Here is a 19,824-nt window from a genome sequence, read left to right as displayed (position 1 = left end):
GTGGTCACAGTAGGAGCCAGAGGAGGAGGAGTCAGAGGTCACAGTAGGAGTCAGAGGAGGAGTCAGAGGTCACAGTAGGAGTCAGAGGAGGAGTCAGAGGTCACAGTAGGAGTCAGAGGAGGAGGAGTCAGAGGTCACAGTAGGACCATTGACAGTGTAAAAGATGGACAGAGCTTTCCTGACGTCACCTGTTTATTTTTAATATCAGAAAATGGAACCAGCTAGGAGGCTGAAGCAAGACAGTGAGGGGGCGGGGCCCACTGAGAGCCCAGGGCTGTGCTCATCTTGTGTTCTAATGTGATGGTCTGCTATAAATAACTCCATAGTCTTTACATGTCATTTACTTGTTAATAATAACTGTTTGCAGTCTGTGCATTTGACCAGAACCAGCGTGACACCCCATGATCGTCCTCACATTTTCCACATATTGAGCCTCCATCAGAAGTAAGCAGGTCCCCAAGGCTGTTGGATTCCTCGGGCCCCGGAGCTTCACCCGCTGGCAGCTGCCAAGCGTGTACTGTCTGAGCTCATCGGAGTGTTCATGGAGAGAAGTCCCAGTCAGAAGAAACGGCCGACAAGCCGCTGTCTCAGTCCGACCGGCGGCCGCTAGCAGTTCTTTCTCCCCAGCAGTGAATCCAGGAGCTTGTCAGTGAACCAAAAAGTAATAAAAACAAGTGAACAGCCTGTGTAACTGTGGAAAATATCAAATAAAGGAAAACTTCATCTTCAGGTAACCTTCTTGATATGAAACCCCGTGAAAGCTGCTATAAAGATCTGTCACTCATTTCAGAGCAGACCTTTCATCCAGTAGCCACGCCCCCTCATTAGGAAAACTTTAAGGCTCTATAAAATTCTGTATTAGCTTATTTTCAGATGGACTACCTGACAATGAAAAAAAAAAAACAACTGAGCTGTATAAACTGAGCTGATCACTTTTTTTGATGTTTCATTTTGAAATGGAGTCTATGAAGTCACAGTCTTTTTCAAACAGCCCCTGGTGCATGCTGGGATATTGACAGTTTGTGACACCTCTGGATAGGCTTCACTTTTTTGGAGCCACATGTTCAGTCCATCTTATACACTGTCAATGGTTAGGACTCAAGTAGAGGAGGAGGAGTCAGAAGTCACAGGAGAAGTCAGAAGAGGAGGAGTCACAAAAGGACGAGGAGCTAGAAAAGGAGGACTCAGAAGAGGAGGAGACAGAAGTCACAAGAGGAGTCAAAAGAGGAGTCAGATGAACACGGAGGAGGAGTCAGAACTGAGAAAGCAGATGAGGAAGAGGAGTAATGGTGCGTTCACACCGGACGCGAGCAGCGCGGCGCGATTCGCCCCTGGTGGGCCGCGTGTGCATTTAGTGACCCAACAGCGGCTGCCGCTGAATTCGCGTCTCTGCTGCCGGCGGTCTGCTTAATTGCTTGATAAAGCCGTCAACGTCGTCGTCGCGAGTCCAGGCGACGTGTCTGGATTCAGAATGTTTTGCAGAGGCGTTCAGAGCATGGTGAGTTTCACCATTTACTCCAGGAGCTGCGCCAGGATGAAGGACGCTTTCATCTTCCGTCTCTCCCGGTCCAGTTTGACGAGCTGCTGTCCCGCATCGGCGCTCGCATTCCACCGGGGACCCGGCCTCTCAGTAAACTCACTGTTTAACCAACAGTAAACACTGTTTCACCACAATCTCTTTACTGAGTTTACCCGGGAACCCGGCCTCCTCACTGATCTTCCTGCAAGCAAGCTCCTTTTTATTCCTGTCCCTATAAAAATACGACGAAGGGCTCAGGGCGAGCGCCGACCGCTGTGATCAGTTTCTCCTCCATTTCTGGTGTTTCCCGAGGGCTCCGGTACGTCATAAATGATGTCATATAGAGCGGCTCTGTGATTGGTTCGCTACGCGCGAATTCGCTCGAAAGTTCAACATTCCCAACTTGAAGCCTGAATTCGCGCCGCGTGACCGCTCGCTGCTTCCTGGCTGCGCGAAAACCATATATTTTCTATGTAAATCGGCCGCTCTCGTCACGCTATTCGCGTCCGGTGTGAACGCACCGTTAGAGCTCACAGGAAGAGTCAGAAGAGGAGGAGGAGTTAGGAGTGGGAGTGTCTTCCCACCTGTCCGTTCTCTTTCACCATGATGTTGGAGTTGTGTCGGTCTCCAATTCCCAGAATGAAGGTGGCGACGCAGTAACCTGCACAGGAGCGCGTGAACAGGTCTATGGCTCTGTCATACCTGAGAAGGACGGACAGATGAAAGACAAACAAGTCCGTCTGAATAACATTTTAAAGCAGCTTGGCGCTGCCGAAGTGGTGGAAAAGAAAGCAATAAATTCAGTGAAACTCCTTTACCATTTCACTGGCAGTCTCTTGAAAGTCATTACACCACTGTGTCACTCGACTGTGTCAGTGGTCCAGCTTACATGGGTGTTTTTTCAACCCAATTGTAAACAATTGTATTAAACGCAGTTGTATGCATGTATGGCGTACAGAGCAATCCACGATTAATCCTCAAGTACCAGGGCCCTGGGTGAAGCAAATTATATGGCATCCTGTGACATGCGCACAAAGTCCCTCACTGAACTCTCAGGTCTTTAACTTTGCAGCCAGCAGTCCTCAGCGCAGAGCAGAGTGTTTCATCTGCTGGATATCTGCTCAAAAAATATTCCTACACCTCCACGATACGCTGCTCAAGGAGCGGGCGCTCCCCTGTCCGGAGCGCCGCCCTGCCGGCACATCCCGGTGCAGTCACTGGGGCGCTGCTCCGCCTGCCGATGTATTGAATTAACTGGTGTCCCTGTTAAGTTGTGATGAACAGATGTTGAAATACCAACTGAAACGTGTAACCGTTCTAGTGAACGCTGGATTGCTACAGTTAGATTAAATTTAGAAGTTTAGAGTCTTGTGTGAGTCTTATTTTAACATCTGCTGTTACCAGCATGTGTTTGCAAAGAATCCCGCTGTCACTCGTTAACATGGGAACCAGTTAGTCTATAACACTGGCCGTTCTTCCGCTAGTCTGCCTCGGAGCCCTTTGAAAAACTCGCTGTTGCGCGATTTGCAGCCATCTCGCCTCTCCAGTGTTGGTTCTCTTGGGGTTTTATTAAAGTGTTTCTCAACCACCATGAAGTTCTTCTGCCTGCTCACTGTGTCACCATGTGCCACTACAGCTGGTTGGGGTTCTCCACCTCGGTGTGTTCTTTTTACTATGCGGCTGTGGTTCAGTGGGGAGAGCAGTCGTCTTGCAATCGGGAGGTTGTTAGTTCGATTCCTGTCTCCCCCTGTCTGCAAGCTGAAGTGTCCTTGGGCAAGACACTGAACCCTATATCGCCCCCAGTGCTTGGACTGAACACCTTGCATGGCAGCTGCCTCCACTGGTGTGTGAATGAATGGGTGAATGTGATAATGCAGTGTAAAAGTGCTATACCTAGTCCATTTAATATTGTTGCAGTACATTTAGTGAAAAACATATTTGTGCTGCTGAATCAACTTGAAGTTACTTACTTAAGTAATTTGTTTTTTTACTTTGATGCATACTTCTAAATTACTTAAGTAATGGTACTATAAAAGGTCACCCAATCCAATGAAACTGTTTAAAGACATTTTCCCCCTGATTAGTAATCAGTATCAGATCAACCTCTCTTTAGTACCAGGTTCTGTGCCAAAGGCCTTCAAAGTTCTGCTATTAAACCTCTTCTTAAAAAGCCCACCCTTGATCCAGGTGTTGTAACAAGTTACAGATCGATATCCAACCTTCCCTTTATTTCTAAAATCCTAGAGAAAATTGTTGAAGTCAGCTCTGTGACCATTTATATAACAATGACCTTTAAGAGTCCTTTCAGTCAGGTTCTAGAGCTCATCATAGACCAGAGACCAGGTTCTAGAGCTCATCACAGCACAGAGACAGCTCTGGTAAAAGTTACTAATTATCTGCTGTGAGAAGACCATCAGAGCCCCAGTTAAAGGACTGGTCTCTATCCTGGTGTCTGTTCTAGTCCCTGTTCTGGTCTATGTTCTGGTCTCTGTTCTGGTTCCTGTCATGGTCCCTGTCCTGGTCTCTTTCCTAGTCTCTTTCCTGGTTTCTGTTAGATCTCAGTGCTGCATTTGATCCTGATATCCTGCTACAGCGACTAGAATGTATTATTGGGATTAAAGGTTCAGCATTAAGCTGGTTACGATCATATTTAGCAGACAGCTTCCACCTTGTTAATGTTAATGATTCCTCAGCTCAGTTCAAAGTTAAATATGGAGTTCCACAGGGTTCTGTCTTAGTACCTATATTAAAGTTAAACATGGCGTTCCACAGGGTTCTGTCTTAGAACCTATAGTAAATCTGAACATGGAGTCCCACAGGGTTCTGTCTTAGAACCTATAGTAAATTTGAACATGGAGTCCCACAGGGTTCTGTCTTAGGACCTACACTCTTCACATTATACATGCTTCCTGTAGGGAACATTATCAGGACACACTCCATTAACTTCCATTGTTCTATCAACTTGTCGATCTAGTTTACTGGAACTGACCAAATGAAATAAAGAACATCAAGCGTTAAAGTTGGGAATGGACAGATGAACCAGGTACTCACGCTTCGCCGCGGTTCTTGTCCTTGATCCAGTGGTGCAGTGTGTTGGAGTTGAACTGTAACGCCCCCTTCAGGCCTCCTTTACACTGAATCTGCATGATGGTGAAACTGTTCTTCACCACCTCAATGAGCCCCACGCAGTCACCAATGGAGAGACAGCCATATGGCAACATGCTGAGAAACACACAGTGACAATCTCAGACATAGACACACACATATACACACACACACAGACATGTGAGGTCTGGAGATGCCTGACCGTAGATCGAGGCCTTGGTTCTGCCAGATGTTTTCCATGATCTTGATGATCTGCAGTGTCAGCATGTCCTGACGCAGGTCTGCAGTAAATATGACACTACATTAACCACCATGCAGCAGGAGATCTTCTTGAATGGAGATGAGAATGTCACTGCTTGGTTCATCCTGTTAGCGGTACTTTACCATCTCCATTCTTGAAGATGATCTCGTTGTTGGTGAAGAGCAGCTCAGACATAATGTCTGGGTTTTCCCAGTTCAGCCATAGGGGGCGCTTTGCTGAGGACATGATCCTGCACTCCTCCAGCCTGTGTACAAACTTTGCTTTACCTGTGTAGGAGTGCACCTCCCATTCACCGTGTGAACACCAGGTCACCTGTGTCAAGACTTGGTTACCTGAGGTTTCCCAGCTGGTGGACGGGGTTGAGAGGAGAGACGAAGCCTTGCAAAGCCTCCATGTAATCTGGACGAGACATGTGTTCAACCAGGAACTTCATCTGAGTCTGAGAACCAATCACAGAGCATCAGTACACCATCGACCAGTCACAGGAAATCAATACACCACCAACCAATCACAGGAAATTGATACACCATCAAGCAATCACACCACAGAGCATCAATACACCATCAACAACTCACAGAGCATCAATACACCACCAACCAAACACAGAGCATCAATACACCACCAACCAAACACAGAGCATCAATACACCATCAACAACTCACAGAGCATCAATACACCACCAACCAAACACAGAGCAGGGCCTTCTGAAGTTCACATACTTTTTGTGTTTCATCCTTTTTCTCCTGCTTTAAAGTGTCTGTCAGGTTTACCAGTTTATCCATCGCCTCCACCTACACACACACACACACACACACACACACACACACACACACAAATTCAATAAACCAGCAGTCAGTAGGTCTGCAGCCCACATGTATTAAATGAGTGCTCTGATTCACCTGTCGGTTGAGGTGTTTCAAGTACATCCCACACGCTCTGCAGAAAGCTTCTAGCAGCAGACCGAAGCGACGGGAAACTGTCTTGTTGTGCATCTCTGATCTGCCAACATAGGTGTGTGTTAGAGAAGAGATGTGCATTACAGAAGAAAGATATCCGTGCAATACACAGGACAGGTGTGACAGAGTAAAGAGGGATGTGTGTGTGTGTGTGTTATAGACCACAGTTGTGTGTTTCAGAAGACAGGTGTGTGTTATAGAGGACAGGAGTGTGTTTCAGAGGACAGACTGTCATTGTTCAACACTTGGGAATATTGACTCTTACTTGAGGTGCCAGAAAAAGAAGTGACCAATCCTCTGATTAGTCAGGGCTTTTTTGATGAGGAATCGAGCCAATGGGTTGTCAAGGTACATCTCATACTTCAACACCTGCAAACACACAACATGAACTCAAACCATCCTCAGAACAGAAATGGACTCATTCAGGTCTGTCCTCACCTGTACAAGCTGCAGCAGGTACTGGGATAGCTTGTCGTCCGTCAGGCCCTGAACCAAACAGCGCAGAGCAAATTCTCTGACCATCAGATCAGGAAAATTACAATCCAACAACTCCAGAGCTGACTCGGGCTCCATCAACGGCCACTCCTTCAATAGACAGTACATCTGAAGGGGAGAAGCGGAAACAGGAGAGCACATAGAGATGCACATTTCAGTGAAAGATACAAAAGACGTCCCTCCTGACTGAGCTGAGTTTGACTTATTTTGTACCTGTGACACTTCGTCTCTGGAGTTCCATTTCACTGAAAGAAGCAGCTTAGGAAGAGACTCTGGGATGTTTACACAGTAATGTCTGCAGGGACAGGGACAGACAGGGATAAAGACAGTTGGGCAAAATGAGACAAAGATAAAGAAGCAGACAAAAAGATGTGCAGAGACATGCCAAGAGACAGACATACAGAAATAAATGCAGACAGAAAAATAAGCCAGAGGTGGACAGTCCTGCTACTCACCCACATCTCAACATGAAGCTACAACCATTCGCTTATGACTCCATATGAAGGCCCACCCTTCACTCATTTTTTAACATCACCCTTCACCTGGGTGCCCACCATCAGCTCCACCTTCACATGGATCTCTACAGTTAGCAGTCCCTCTCACCTGTGTCTCCACAGAAAGTCTTTCTCCTGCTCCGACAGCTCGTAAAGGGGATCTCTGGCACAGAGAGAGCGAAGCTGCTCCACATCTGCTGCTGAAACGCTGCTGTCACAGGCCAGACGACTGCTCTGAGATATGGACAGGAAGGTGAGGGATGGGGACAGGGGGAAGAAGAGGGGGAGGACAGTTGAAGAACAAGAGAGGAGGTCAGTCAGAGAACAAGAAGGGAGGACAGCCAGGGAACAGGAGGCGGTGGATGGTCAGGGAACAAGAAGTCGAGGACAGCCAGGGAACAGGAGGCGGTGGATGGTCAGGGAACAAGAAGTCGAGGACAGTCAGGGAACAAGAGGTGGAGGATGGTCAGGGAACAAGAAGTCAAGGACAGTCAGGGACCAAGAGGTGGAGGATGGTCAGGGAACAAGAAGTCAAGGACAGTCAGGGACCAAGAGGTGGAGGATGGTCAGGGAACAAGAAGTCAAGGACAGTCAGGGACCAAGAGGTGGAGGATGGTCAGGGAACAAGAAGTCAAGGACAGTCAGGGACCAAGAGGTGGAGGATGGTCAGGGAACAAGAAGTCGAGGACAGTCAGGGAACAAGAGGTGGAGGATGGTCAGGGAACAAGAAGTCAAGGACAGTCAGGGACCAAGAGGTGGAGGATGGTCAGGGAACAAGAAGTCAAGGACAGTCAGGGACCAAGAGGTGGAGGATGGTCAGGGAACAAGAAGTCAAGGACAGTCAGGGACCAAGAGGTGGAGGATGGTCAGGGAACAAGAAGTCAAGGACAGTCAGGGACCAAGAGGTGGAGGATGGTCAGGGAACAAGAAGTCAAGGACAGTCAGGGACCAAGAGGTGGAGGATGGTCAGGGAACAAGAAGTCAAGGACAGTCAGGGACCAAGAGGTGGAGGATGGTCAGGGAACAAGAAGTCAAGGACAGTCAGGGACCAAGAGGTGGAGGATGGTCAGGGAACAAGAAGTCAAGGACAGTCAGGGACCAAGAGGTGGAGGATGGTCAGGGAACAAGAAGTCAAGGACAGTCAGGGAACAAGAGGGGAGGACAGTCAGGACACAAGAAGTCAAGGACAGTCAGGGAACAAGAGGTGGAGGATGGTCAGGGAACAAGAAGTCAAGGACAGTCAGGGAACAAGAGGGGAGGACAGTCAGGACACAAGAAGTCGAGGACAGTCAGGGAAAAAGAGGTGGAGGACGGTTAGGGAAAGAGGAGGGGGACAATGGTTGCAGAATAAGAGTGGCGGACAGTCAGCGAACAAGAAGGGGGTGGACAGTAGTGAAACCAAGGCATTTGTTTCTCTACAAAGAGGTGCAGTGGTTATATATGACACATGCTGGAGGGGTTCTATACAAGGGTAGGTGAGGAGGTGATATATAACGGTAGGTGGAGTGGTCAAGTGGTTGTATGTAACAGTAGGTGAGGCAGTACATTGGTTGTGTATAACAGAAGGTGGAGGGGTCAAGTGGTTTTACATAACAATGGGATGGTGGTGGAGTTATCATCTATCACAATAGGGTGAGTGGTCCAATGTTTGTACATAACAGCAAGTTGAGTGGTCATATAAAACAATGGGTGGAGTAGCAGATGGAGTGACTCTATATGACTGGATGGAGTAGTCATAAATAACTGTTGGCGGACCGGTTAAATATAACTGTGGGTGACATGGTCATACTGAGAGGCCCCTAATTAGGTTCCTTGTGACTGTTACCCGTCATCAGCAGTCATAAATGATGCATTAAAGACAGAGATTATAGCCATGCTGCATATCTGAGGAGCCAAACAAAGCCTTGACGATCTTCCAATGATGAAGCCCATCTGTTCTGACAGCTCGTGTATGGCTGGTTCTGATTTGCCATAAGTGCTGTCAATCTTTCTCACGTGGGCACGACTGCATTCTACTGGTTTCAAGCTATTTGGGGATGTGTCAATTGTCGAAACCAGCCAACCCATCTTTGAGATACAGACATGTATACTGAGACTCATAAAGGTATTTGGATTTTGACCAGAGCACAGAGGGCACGAGGACGCACTGCTAGAGGTTGGAAAAGAGACTATTTTGCACTGTTGATAGTTTTATATCATCATAAAACATTAAAAAAACAATGTCTAAAAAGGTGTCAAAGAAATGCTACACGGCCAAGGTTTTGAAATTATAGATTTACATTGGCTTGGCTTGGTTTCTGGGTGTTATTTATATAGTCATACTGGTTTGACTTGTTTTTATGTGTGTTTTATGTATTACTTTAGGTTTGACTTGTTTTTGGTTATTTATATATTTATATTTCGTATAAATAAATGTTTGTGTTGAAAATTTAGTTGCTTGGTGTGTTTTTTGTTTGAAATGAAGGAAGTACATAAGATATGAGTGCATGCGTGCGTGCGTGCGTGCGTGCGTGCGTGCGTGCGTGCGTGCGTGCGTGTAGTTGAATTTTCAAAGATATGCCAAAAATGGTTGGATCCAACTCTAAAAATGTTGTCTGTTCTCTTTACTTGCCAAATTGAACTCGGCCGAATTATCAGAAAAATCAGGAGGAAAAGGCTGGTATGAGGCACAAAATGAAATAAGGAGCGCAAATATGAAGAAACTGAAAGTGAAACTTAAATCGCGTGTGTTGTTGGTGCAGTGTTTCAGCCAGCTGGGCGTTTTTCAGGTGCTGAAAACACGCAAAAAAAAGTACATTTCCCTTCAACACACAATCTGGTTTAATAAAGGTAAGCATGAGGCGAAATTCGGCGTGACTGAATTTAGTCTGTCTTGGAGACAGGATGAAGTTTGAGGAAGTGAGCGCTCTTAAGAAACTTCTATTTTTCATCTCTCTGTTATTGGTGGTAGTGGTGTGTGTGTGTGTGTGTGTGTGTGTGTGTGTGTGTGTGTGTGTGTGTGTATGTGTGTGTGTGTGTTGGGGCAATCTTGGTAAAGACATGGTGTTTTAAGCTATTATGAATCATATTTGATGAATTGTAAAATTATTTCTGTAACACATTTTGAATGGAATCGACAGACTTCAAATGAGCCATTTTAATCGCAATTAATAGCGATTAACTCCAGGATTGGGGTGCGATTAATCACGATTAAAACATTTAATCGTTGCCCAGCTCTAATATGTATGTATATATATATATATATATATATACCGTATTGGCCCGAATATAAGACGATGTTTTTTTCCAGAAATTGCATCCTCAAAAGTGGGGCTGTGTTATACTAGCGGACTTACGGTAGATGGTCAATACCCATCTGCACCGCTAGATGGAGCCAAAGTATCACTGACCAGAGAGCGAGTGGAGCGATGAAATGAGATCAAATGATCTGATGAAAAATGGCGGATCATCTGGAACAAAGGGGCTGAACGCTGGACAACTGAGCAACAACAGAGGAGAAGTTATGATACCAACTTTAAACTGATGGTGATCAACGCAGCAGAGTCATCAAACTACTGCCAAGCCGCCAGGAGGTCTGGTGGAGCAGAGCCTCGTTCTTACTGGAGAGCACAGAAAAAACACTACAGATGCTAACGCTATGAGAAAAGCTTTCCGTGGTCCTGAGAGACGCTTCAGAGAGACTGATAGAAGGGTGAGTGAATACGTCTCTGAAAAATGGAAAGACGGAATGTCCACCACCAGAGCCTGGTTCAGCTGAAGGACCTGGACAGTTATTTACATCATCTATGCAGTTTTGACCCCTTGAGGCTTTTTGTTTGTTGAGTATTGTTTCTTACTGTAGTAATATGTTTTCATTTTATATCACGTGAAATGTTATCTCAGTTGTGAGTTTTTGAGTTTATAATAATTGTATAATATAAAATTGTTTTATGAGTGACCTTACTGTCTTCAGCATTTTTTTTTTCCACAAAATGATCTTTGAAAAATAGGGGTCGTGTTATAATCGGAGACGTCTTATATTCGGGCCAATACAGTACATATATAGGATCTTAGCTGTTCCTAGAATTGCACTCTTCTGAACAGAGCTCTCAGATGTTGTTCCTGGTCTGTGCTGGAGCCATCCTCCCAGTTTGGGGGTTCCTGCTCCCAGTGTCCCGATCACTCCTGGTATCACTGTTGTCTTCATGCCCCACACTCTCTCTATCTCTTCCCTCAGCCCTTGGTACTTCTCCAGCTTCTCTGCTCCTTTTTCCTGATGTTCCATCACTTGGGATTGCTACATCTATCACCACAGCTGTCTTCTGCTGTTTATCCACCACCACTATGTCTGGTTGATTGGCCATCACTTGCTTGTCGGTCTGGATCTGGAAGTCCCACAGGATCTTGGCTCGATTGTTCTGGACCACCTTTGGAGGTGTCACCTTTGGATCGTGGCTCTGACACTCACTAATCCTCGGCCTCCCTCCTTTCTCTTGGTGTATAGCCTCAGTATGCTGGACTTAGGGTGGAACCCTCCGTGCTTTGTAGGGAGCTTTCTTGTCTTGATATCAGTGGCTTGCATTTCTTCCAGTGGCCAGGATATTATGCCAGCAGGGTATCTGATTACTGGTAGGGCGTAGGTGTTTATGGCCTGGATCTTATTTTTGCCGTTCAGCTGGCTCTTCAGGACCTGTCTTACTCTCTGTAGGTATTTGGCTGTGGCTGACTTTCCAGCTGCCTCCTCATGGTTACCATTTACCTGTGGGATCCCCAGGAACTTGTAGCTGTCCTGCACATCTGTTATGTTCCCTTCAGGCAATTCAACTCCTTCAGTTGTGATCACCTTCCCTCTTCTAGATATCATTCGTTCACACTTATCCAGTCCGAATGACATCCCGATGTCCCTGCTGTATATCCTGGTGAGGTGAATCAGGGAGTCCATGTCTCGCTCATTCTTGGCATACAGTTTGATGTTGTCCATGTAGAGGAGGTGGCTGACAGTCGTTCCGCTCTTGAACCGGTATCCAAAGCCACTCTTGGTAATGATCTGGCTGAGGGGGTTCAGGCCTATCAGAACAGCAGGGGGGACAGGGCATCACCTTGGTATATGCTGCATTTGATGCTAACCTGTGCCACTGGCTTTGAGTTGGCCTCTGGATTTATTTCATTAACGCTCTGTTCTCCAACCTGCTCCACGAGTGTGTTGTTCCAGTAGCCTATGTATATATATATATATATATATATATATATATATATATATATATATATATATATATATATATATATATGTACTTATCCGTGGGTGGAATAACAGGAGTTGGAGTCGCCTTATATATCATTAGGTTGAGTGTCCTATATAACTGGGTGGATTGGTCATTTGTAATAGTAGGTGGAGTGGTCATATATAACAACTGGCAAAGTGGTCGTAACAATGGGTGGAGTAGTAGTTCATTATCAGCATGGGTGGAGAGGATTAGTGGTGACATTACCAGTCCGTGGCAGTAGTTGTAGCCAAGCTCTCGGCTGATGGTCCAGTTGGCGTGCTCTTCTATCTGTTGCTCGTCTGGAAACACAACAGTCTGGTTGAACCAGGAGAATTCCAGCTCCACACATGGAGTCTCCTGCAGACCAAAACGCCATCAGTCAGTTATCTGCACAGCCAGCAGCTGGTCTTTATGGACAGAAAGAGTTGAACCTTGTTGGGATTTGAACCAGCCACTCCAATAGGATTAAGCAGGTCTTCAAGGCCATGAGGGACAGGCCACAAACTCAAAGCAACTTTACCAGAGACAAGGATGTCCTGATAGTCAAAGAGATTGACATTTCCCCAGGCCAAAGGACAGTGCTCCTAAAAGAAAGACAGTCAGTTGATCAGAAATATGGATGAGCAGAAAGCCCTGATATTGCTATTGGTTTTTATTACCTCCTTGGCTCCTTTCCTTCCCTTCACAGAACAGATGGACAGACAGAGTCTTGCTGAACGTGGAAGGTCAGCCAAGTAGATGTCATAGGTGAGCCACTCGTTCCACCTGCAGAAAGACAGGTGCAGCCACAGTTTTACAGTTGTTGACCTGCTCAATCTAAAATGGAATTGCAGCAGTACTTTAGAGAACAGAGAAATCAGAGTTTACCCAAAACTGACTGTATCAGACCAAGAATGTTTCAAAGCCACTGCCCTGCCAGCTGGAGGCTGAACCCCTTCAACTGGTACCTCAGAATGAGGACTTCTTTACCAAACAAATCTTCTTTACGAAACAAATGACACAAAAACCTTGGGGGTAATTTCCTCACCTTCAATTTAAGCATTACCCTTATATGTCTGAGTAATGCTCACAAGCTTCTGGACATAAGACACCTTCAATGGAACTTCTGTGACATGGATTCCAATGGAATGCAGTAGCTCATTCTCGAACCTCCTCCCTTGATATAAAAGTGAGGGTAACACTTTACTTGAAGCACCCGGTATAACACATTATAAGCAGTTATAAAGACTCACTCATAATGATCACAACGCTTTATAATCCACTATGCAGTATAGGGTTAGGGTTTGGGTTAGGATTAGGGTTACGTCCTGATGTTATGAAGCATTGTGATCATTTATGAGTCTTTATAGCTATAGTTATACAGTGCTATAATGTATTTATAATGTGTTATACAAGGGTGCTTCAAGTAACGTGTTACCAAACTGAGATTTCCAGCACAATGTCAAGCTTGACTGTTATCTTCATCTATCGGTAACAGTCAACTTTCTAGAAATCAGAACCATTTCATCAATCTACAGCTATTGTTACTGGATACCAAGAATTTTCTCATAAGTCTCAGTGTCTACTATTTGGTCTGGAATTTTTTCATCTTCTCATTGAGATAACAACCTAATGGTGATGAGATGAGAAGGTTATACTAACAACAGCTTGCTGATCTCTGACCTACCCCCAACATATAGGTCCAATGATTCTGTTGAACCCTAACCCACCCCCAACATCTAAACCAGCCAGCCATCTACCCTCAACATCAAAACCAAACACCCCCAACATCTAGGCAACCATCCTGCTGAACAATAATCCACCTCCAACATCTGAACCAGCCACCCAGCTGGATAATAACTCACCCCAAACATCTAGACCAACCACTCCCAACATCTAGACCAACCATCCGGCTGAACAATTAACACAACCCCAACATCTGGACCAACCACCAACATCTAAACCAACCTTCCTGCTGAACAATAACCCACCCCCAACATCTAGACCAACCATCCTGCTGAACATTTAACACACCCCCAACATCTGGACCAACCACCAACATCTGGACCAATCACCAACATCTGGACCAATCACCAACATCTGGACCAACCTTCCTGCTGAACAGTAACCCACCCCCAACATCTTGACCAACCATCCTGCTGAACATTTAACACACCCCCAACATCTCGACCAACCACCAACATCTGGACCAATCACCAACATCTGGACCAACCTTCCTGCTGAACAGTAACCCACCCCCAACATCTGGACAAACCATCCTGGGAGTGACACTCCCACAGCTGTGTAATCACACTCCATGTGCCACTCTACACTCTCTCTCTGTGTGTGTGTGTGTGTGTGTGTGTGTGTGTGTGTGTGTGTGTGTGTGTGTGTGTGTGTGTGTTACCTGGGGTTAGAGCAGGGAACTCTTTGTGTGTTGACATGGTCACAGAGTGGTTCTCCTCCATGATAGATACCTGTTCTCACATAGATCTACAGACACAGACAAGCAATCAGAAGAAAAAAGCAATGATTAAAACATTGAAATGAAAATTGATAACCAAGTCCTTAAACTTTCCAAACTCATGACCCTGCCCTGAACCCAGCCCTTACACTTTCTATCAACTGTCTTCACACACCAAACCCTAAAGCTCCATTGTGTCCCGTGCTTTGTTGGCTGCCCTTGTATGCTGTAAGGCAGGCAACAATGACTTTTTTTTACCTTTTTTTGTCAATAAGATCAAGGACATAATACATTTCAGTCAGATTTTCGAAAACACCACTCTACAGAAACAGCACTACTGACAGTGTCAATGGACATCCTGATGTCCTCCGACTCAGGGAGATGTACAGTGATGGTCCTGTTGGACCTGTCCTCGGACTTTGACAAGGTTGTCCACCAGGTCCTCCCCCTCCACTACACCATCCCCTCCTCAGTGCCTCTACATCATGGCCTTTCCAGCACCCTCCCACACCTCCCCATCACTACCCCCCAGCCCCCAAGACCACAGCATCAATTTCCATCCGCCCCAGCTCCTCCCTCTTCCTGTGAGTAGATGCAGTGAGACTGGAGCTGAGGAGATTGCGACCATGCAAGGAGGCTGGCCCAAATGATGTCTGTCCAAGGCTGCTGAGGTCTGTGCAGACTAACCACTCCAGTGGCTCTTTAACCTAAGTCTGCAGGCAGGGAGGGTCCTGGTCCTGTGGAAAACATCATATCTTGTGCAAGTCCCAATGTCTCATTGTTCGGTTGAGCTCAATGACTACAGATAGGTGGCCCTCACCTCACATCATGAAGATTCTGGAGTGTCTGATCCTATGCCACCTTACCATAGGTCATGAATGCACTCGACCCCCTGCAGTTTGGGTACAGGAGGCGCATGGGACTGGATGATGATGTCCTCTGAGTGCCTGACTGAATGCCACAGGAGGTCCTCTGTCCCCATGGCCATTAGGCTTTTTAAAAGTGCAGTGGTAGATAGGGGCACCAAACAGGCTACTGCTACTGTGTCCAAACTTTTGTGGGGGTTTTTAATAGCATCCTAGTTTACTTTTATCCATAACCCTTTTAATAAGATGATACCGTGCATGGCTGCCTCATTTTGTTGGTGCACACTCTTTTCTCTTATTTTCTTTGTTTATTTAGTTTTTAGCTTGCATTCTGTGATGTCTTACTCCACACACGTCCCTTAGACTCATTTTAAAACTAGAGGTGACTGTTCCTTTAAATCCAACACGCCCCACTTCTGGTACCAACGTTCTTTAGACCTGCTCTCTGGATTAAATGGATGCTCTCCAAAACATTTAAAGTCGTGTTCGTTTCAGAAAGCATTCTAATCCAAATTGACTCAGCATTATCTTGGCTGCACTGTGTATTAGGTACTGTTTTTATGATCTCTTATCTTACCCCTGCGTCCCAGACCTTATGTATCATGTACTATGCACTGTTTAGACAATGTCTTATTTTATACCTATATCTCTGAGCTTATACATTATGTTCTGTTTATATGATCTCTTAGGCCGATCTTTATATTGCAGCGACCGCGGGGGGTCGCTAGGGGGTGCCAGAGGGCCGCTGCCCTGTTGACTGTGCTTGTGCCGCGAGGCACCCTGGGTAACGGGACTATCTGGGCCGTTCCGGGCCATGTTCTGTGTGTTTTGTGTGTTTATTTGTGTCCTTTTATTATGCATGTGTTTTGGTTTATTGTTGTGTGCTGTTTGCCACCCGTTTTGTGTTCCTTTATGTTTATTTGTTGAGCGCCGTGGCTCAGGGGGACCTGTGGGGGAGGGACCTGCCTGCGTGCGGTGTGGGGAGGGCGCTTTATGCGCAGGGTTCAGTTGTTCTCACAATAAACCTTGTTGCTTGTGAACTAAAGAGCAGACTCTATCCTTCCTCGTTCTCGCCGCCGCTCGCCACAATATGATTTTCTGCTATTATAAAGCATTTTGAGATTGCTGCTCTGTGAAAAGCGTTATACAAATACATTTTACTGACATACTTACAATGAACTGTTTTCAGACTCTCTAGAGACTGTTTTGAGACAGTCCTCACACTATACAGAGAAGAACATGCACCTTGTCGATGTCCCGGATGTTGACATTGACGTAGGTGGCACAGAGCAATCTGATCCTCAGTAGAGTGTTGAAGGCCCAAAGGGAGCGAGGAGGACTGCCGTCTCCTCCTCCAGGACAGGGGGACGGCTGAGGAGTACGGCGGCTGAAACACACATGATGCATGTCACCTCTTGACATGTTTGTTCTTGTACCTTATCCTGATTGGCTCATCATTGTATTCACAAACAAACCTGTAGGATGGTGTGACAAAGCCCGAGGCAGGAAGCTGAGAGTAGAGACTGTCTTTGGACACCAGCATGAGGTGAGGAAGACGTCCTACCGTGATACATGACCGAATATACTGTAGGGAGACAGTCAGAGAAAGGAGACAGGTGATGACAGTCAAATAGATGGATACTGGTGGACACAGATGGGGACAGGTGGAGGCAAATGGAGACTTAAACGTGTGTCTCACACAGGTGAGTTACCTTGTATTGACTGAGGGGAAACTTCTCCAACAAGTACTCATCACAGCCGCACACCTGAAAGAGTGAGAGAAGACATAGACCTTTGACTTTTAAACTGTGTGTGTGTGTGTGTGTGTGTGTGTGTGTGTGTGTGTGTGTGTGTGTTGGGGGCCTGTTGTGTGACACACACAAACACACACAAACACTCACACACACACACACAGGCGGCTGCACGGTGGAGAACATAAAGTTCCTGGAAGTGAAGATCTCAAAGGACCTGAGCTGGAACGAGAGCGCCTCAACAGTCCCGGGATACAGTCCGGTCGGCACCAATCCAAGTCGGCCCCGGCCAACTCGGCACCGCCCCCGGGATACAGTCAAGTCGGCATCAAGCCAAGTCGCCCTCGCTGGGGGGGGCTCTCAAGTGGCCGATTTGTTCGGTGCCGACTTGACTGTAAGCTGCTTACCAACTCGGCCAAAAGCCTCTTTTTTTTTAATGATGATGCCGGCTGTGGTGTGACGATTTGCAGTTTTTTTTCGTGCCGGCTGCGCCGCTTCTCCTCAGGTAGCAGGGGGGTACTGGAGGACAAACTGTGTGATGGTGACTGACAGGTTAGAGGTGGAGAATGGACCTGGAGCTTCATGTTTGACGTTCTGTTTGAACCGAGTAGCTTAGCTACGAGCGCGCAGCGCGAGCGGCTGTCTGGTCATGTGACCAGATCATGTGACCAGGCGCACCTCACGGTTCAGCCTTAACTTGCAATATATTTCTTATGGGTCTCCAGCACTCCAGTCAGAGCAGTCAATCAAAAATACTAAGCTTGTGCTTCACGTGTTCCATATACATTAGTGAAAGTTTCTTAACATTAGGAGGACCAGGTTTTGTCTATGTATGTATCAGACCCTGGTCACATGATCTGGTCACATGATCTGGTCACATGACCAGACAGCTGCTTGCTCTGCATGCTCGCAGCTAAGCTACTCGGTTCAAACAGAACGTCAGACATGAAGCTCCAGGTCCATTCTCCACCTCTAACCTGTCAGTCACCATCATCACACAGTTTGTCCTCCAGTCCCCCCCCCGCTACCTGAGGAGAAGCGGCGCAGCCGGCACGAAAAAAACTGTGCAAACCATCACGCCGCAGCCGGCATGATGATAAAAAAAAAAGAAAAAAAAGAGGCTTTTGGCCGAGTTGGTAAGCAGCTTACAGTCAAGTTGGCACCGACCAACTCGGCCATTTGAGAGCCCCCCCCAGCGAGGGCGACTTGGCTTGATACCGACTTGGCTAGATGCTGACTTAACTAGGTGCCAACTTGACTGTATCCTGGGGCAGTTCCGAGTTGGGCAGGGCCGACTTGGATTGGTGCCGACCTGACTGTAATCCAACAGTCCCGATAGACTGCATTTCCTGGAACAGGGTCATGAACATTATTAGGGACTCCTCACATCCTCCACATGAGCTCTTCCATCCGCTACCATCAGAAAAGTACTTCCACATCCACTGCATCGATCATCAGCTTTTTTTTCCGCAAGCTGTCAGAATATTGAGCTGCTGATCCAGATGTGCTGTTACTGCAAGTTAATCAACTGTCACTGTAAATAAACATGCTACTGCTGCTATGGACAGCTGAATGAGACTCCCTGATAAAGTCTGTCAATATGGCTCAGGATGCATGTGTATGTGTGGATAAGAGGGTGGGTGAGTAGAAGAAATTCCACAGCATGCATGTCTACTCCACTCTCCACAGCAAATACGTTACTATTTTAATCAATCTGAACCATTCCACATCCTCTGCTCCATCCCTGGTCCGCCGCCTCGCTCAGTCAAGTCTAAAACATGGATCAAGACCATTTTCTGATCTGTCAAAGCGCTACAGGGTTAAGCTCCACTGATGAAATCATACCAAAGGAAAAAGAACATCGGCAACATCCAGATTTCTCCTCCACCAAAGCCCCACCTGAGCCCCATGTCTGATGTGGCTGTGACCTCCCCAGGGAGAAAGCCACAAGTCCTCAAACCAAAACTCTTCCTAAAGTCACTGTGCCTCCTTTAACCTACAAGTGGTGAATTAAACCTCTTACCTTTAGAAGAACCACCCAGAATAATATGAATAAAGCTCAAGTAAACACGCACACTCCACAATTCTCCGTCTGCCTCGGCCGCATCTCATGGGGGGGAGCCTCCACAGCTGCCAATTTCAATCGCTCCATTCCACCACCACCCCCCACGACACCTTTCTCCATCGAGGAAGATTTCGTCAACAGACTCTTGAAGAAACAGAACCCCCGTTAGGCCAGAGGGCCAGATTCTGCCTCTCAAGTCACCCTGAAGCACTGTGCTGATCAGCTGTCTCCAGTGTTCAGGGTAATCTTCAACACCTCACTGGAGACATACCATGTCCCTGCCAGCTTCAAGGCCTCCACCATCATCCCTGTCCCCAAGAAACGCAGGACAGCAGGACTCAGTGACGACAGACCCGTCGCCCTGACCTCAGTGATGATGAAGTCATTTGAGCGCCTCATGCTGTCACATATAAAAGACTTTACTGACCCTCACCTGGACCCCCTGCAGGTCTCTTCCAGAGCCAACCAGTCTGACCCTCACCTGGACCCCCTGCAGGTCTCTTCCAGAGCCAACCAGTCTGACCCTCACCTGGACCCCCTGCAGGTCTCTTCCAGAGCCAACCAGTCTGACCCTCACCTGGACCCCCTGCAGTTCTCCTACATAGCCATCAGGTCTTTAAACAAT

The 19,824-nt window shown here is 46.8% G+C and overlaps 1 protein-coding gene across 2 annotated transcripts in view; it reads right to left on the bottom strand.

The window, feature by feature from the left end:
- The window catches only part of LOC115385435 (phosphatidylinositol 4,5-bisphosphate 3-kinase catalytic subunit alpha isoform), a 45,138-nt gene that overhangs the window by 7,560 nt on the left and 17,754 nt on the right, over nt 1-19,824 (bottom strand). For both annotated transcript variants that reach the window (XM_030087428.1, XM_030087430.1), the window contains exons 8-25: nt 17,096-17,149; nt 16,859-16,968; nt 16,629-16,770; nt 14,461-14,546; nt 12,734-12,839; nt 12,506-12,658; nt 12,300-12,431; nt 6,941-7,065; nt 6,551-6,632; nt 6,281-6,445; nt 6,108-6,211; nt 5,786-5,885; nt 5,606-5,677; nt 5,219-5,325; nt 5,009-5,130; nt 4,827-4,905; nt 4,571-4,741; nt 2,104-2,221 (exon numbers count right to left, since the gene is read on the bottom strand). In XM_030087428.1, the coding sequence (XP_029943288.1) occupies nt 2,104-2,221; nt 4,571-4,741; nt 4,827-4,905; nt 5,009-5,130; nt 5,219-5,325; nt 5,606-5,677; nt 5,786-5,885; nt 6,108-6,211; nt 6,281-6,445; nt 6,551-6,632; nt 6,941-7,065; nt 12,300-12,431; nt 12,506-12,658; nt 12,734-12,839; nt 14,461-14,546; nt 16,629-16,770; nt 16,859-16,968; nt 17,096-17,149 (2,028 nt within the window). The remainder of the gene's footprint in view (nt 1-2,103; nt 2,222-4,570; nt 4,742-4,826; nt 4,906-5,008; nt 5,131-5,218; nt 5,326-5,605; nt 5,678-5,785; nt 5,886-6,107; nt 6,212-6,280; nt 6,446-6,550; nt 6,633-6,940; nt 7,066-12,299; nt 12,432-12,505; nt 12,659-12,733; nt 12,840-14,460; nt 14,547-16,628; nt 16,771-16,858; nt 16,969-17,095; nt 17,150-19,824) is intronic.

This window comes from Salarias fasciatus, unplaced genomic scaffold, assembly GCF_902148845.1.
Source record: "Salarias fasciatus unplaced genomic scaffold, fSalaFa1.1, whole genome shotgun sequence".
Lineage (NCBI taxonomy): Eukaryota > Metazoa > Chordata > Actinopteri > Blenniiformes > Blenniidae > Salarias > Salarias fasciatus.
Note: the sequence above shows the minus strand (reverse complement) of the source record. Positions and strands in the feature narration are given on the sequence as shown.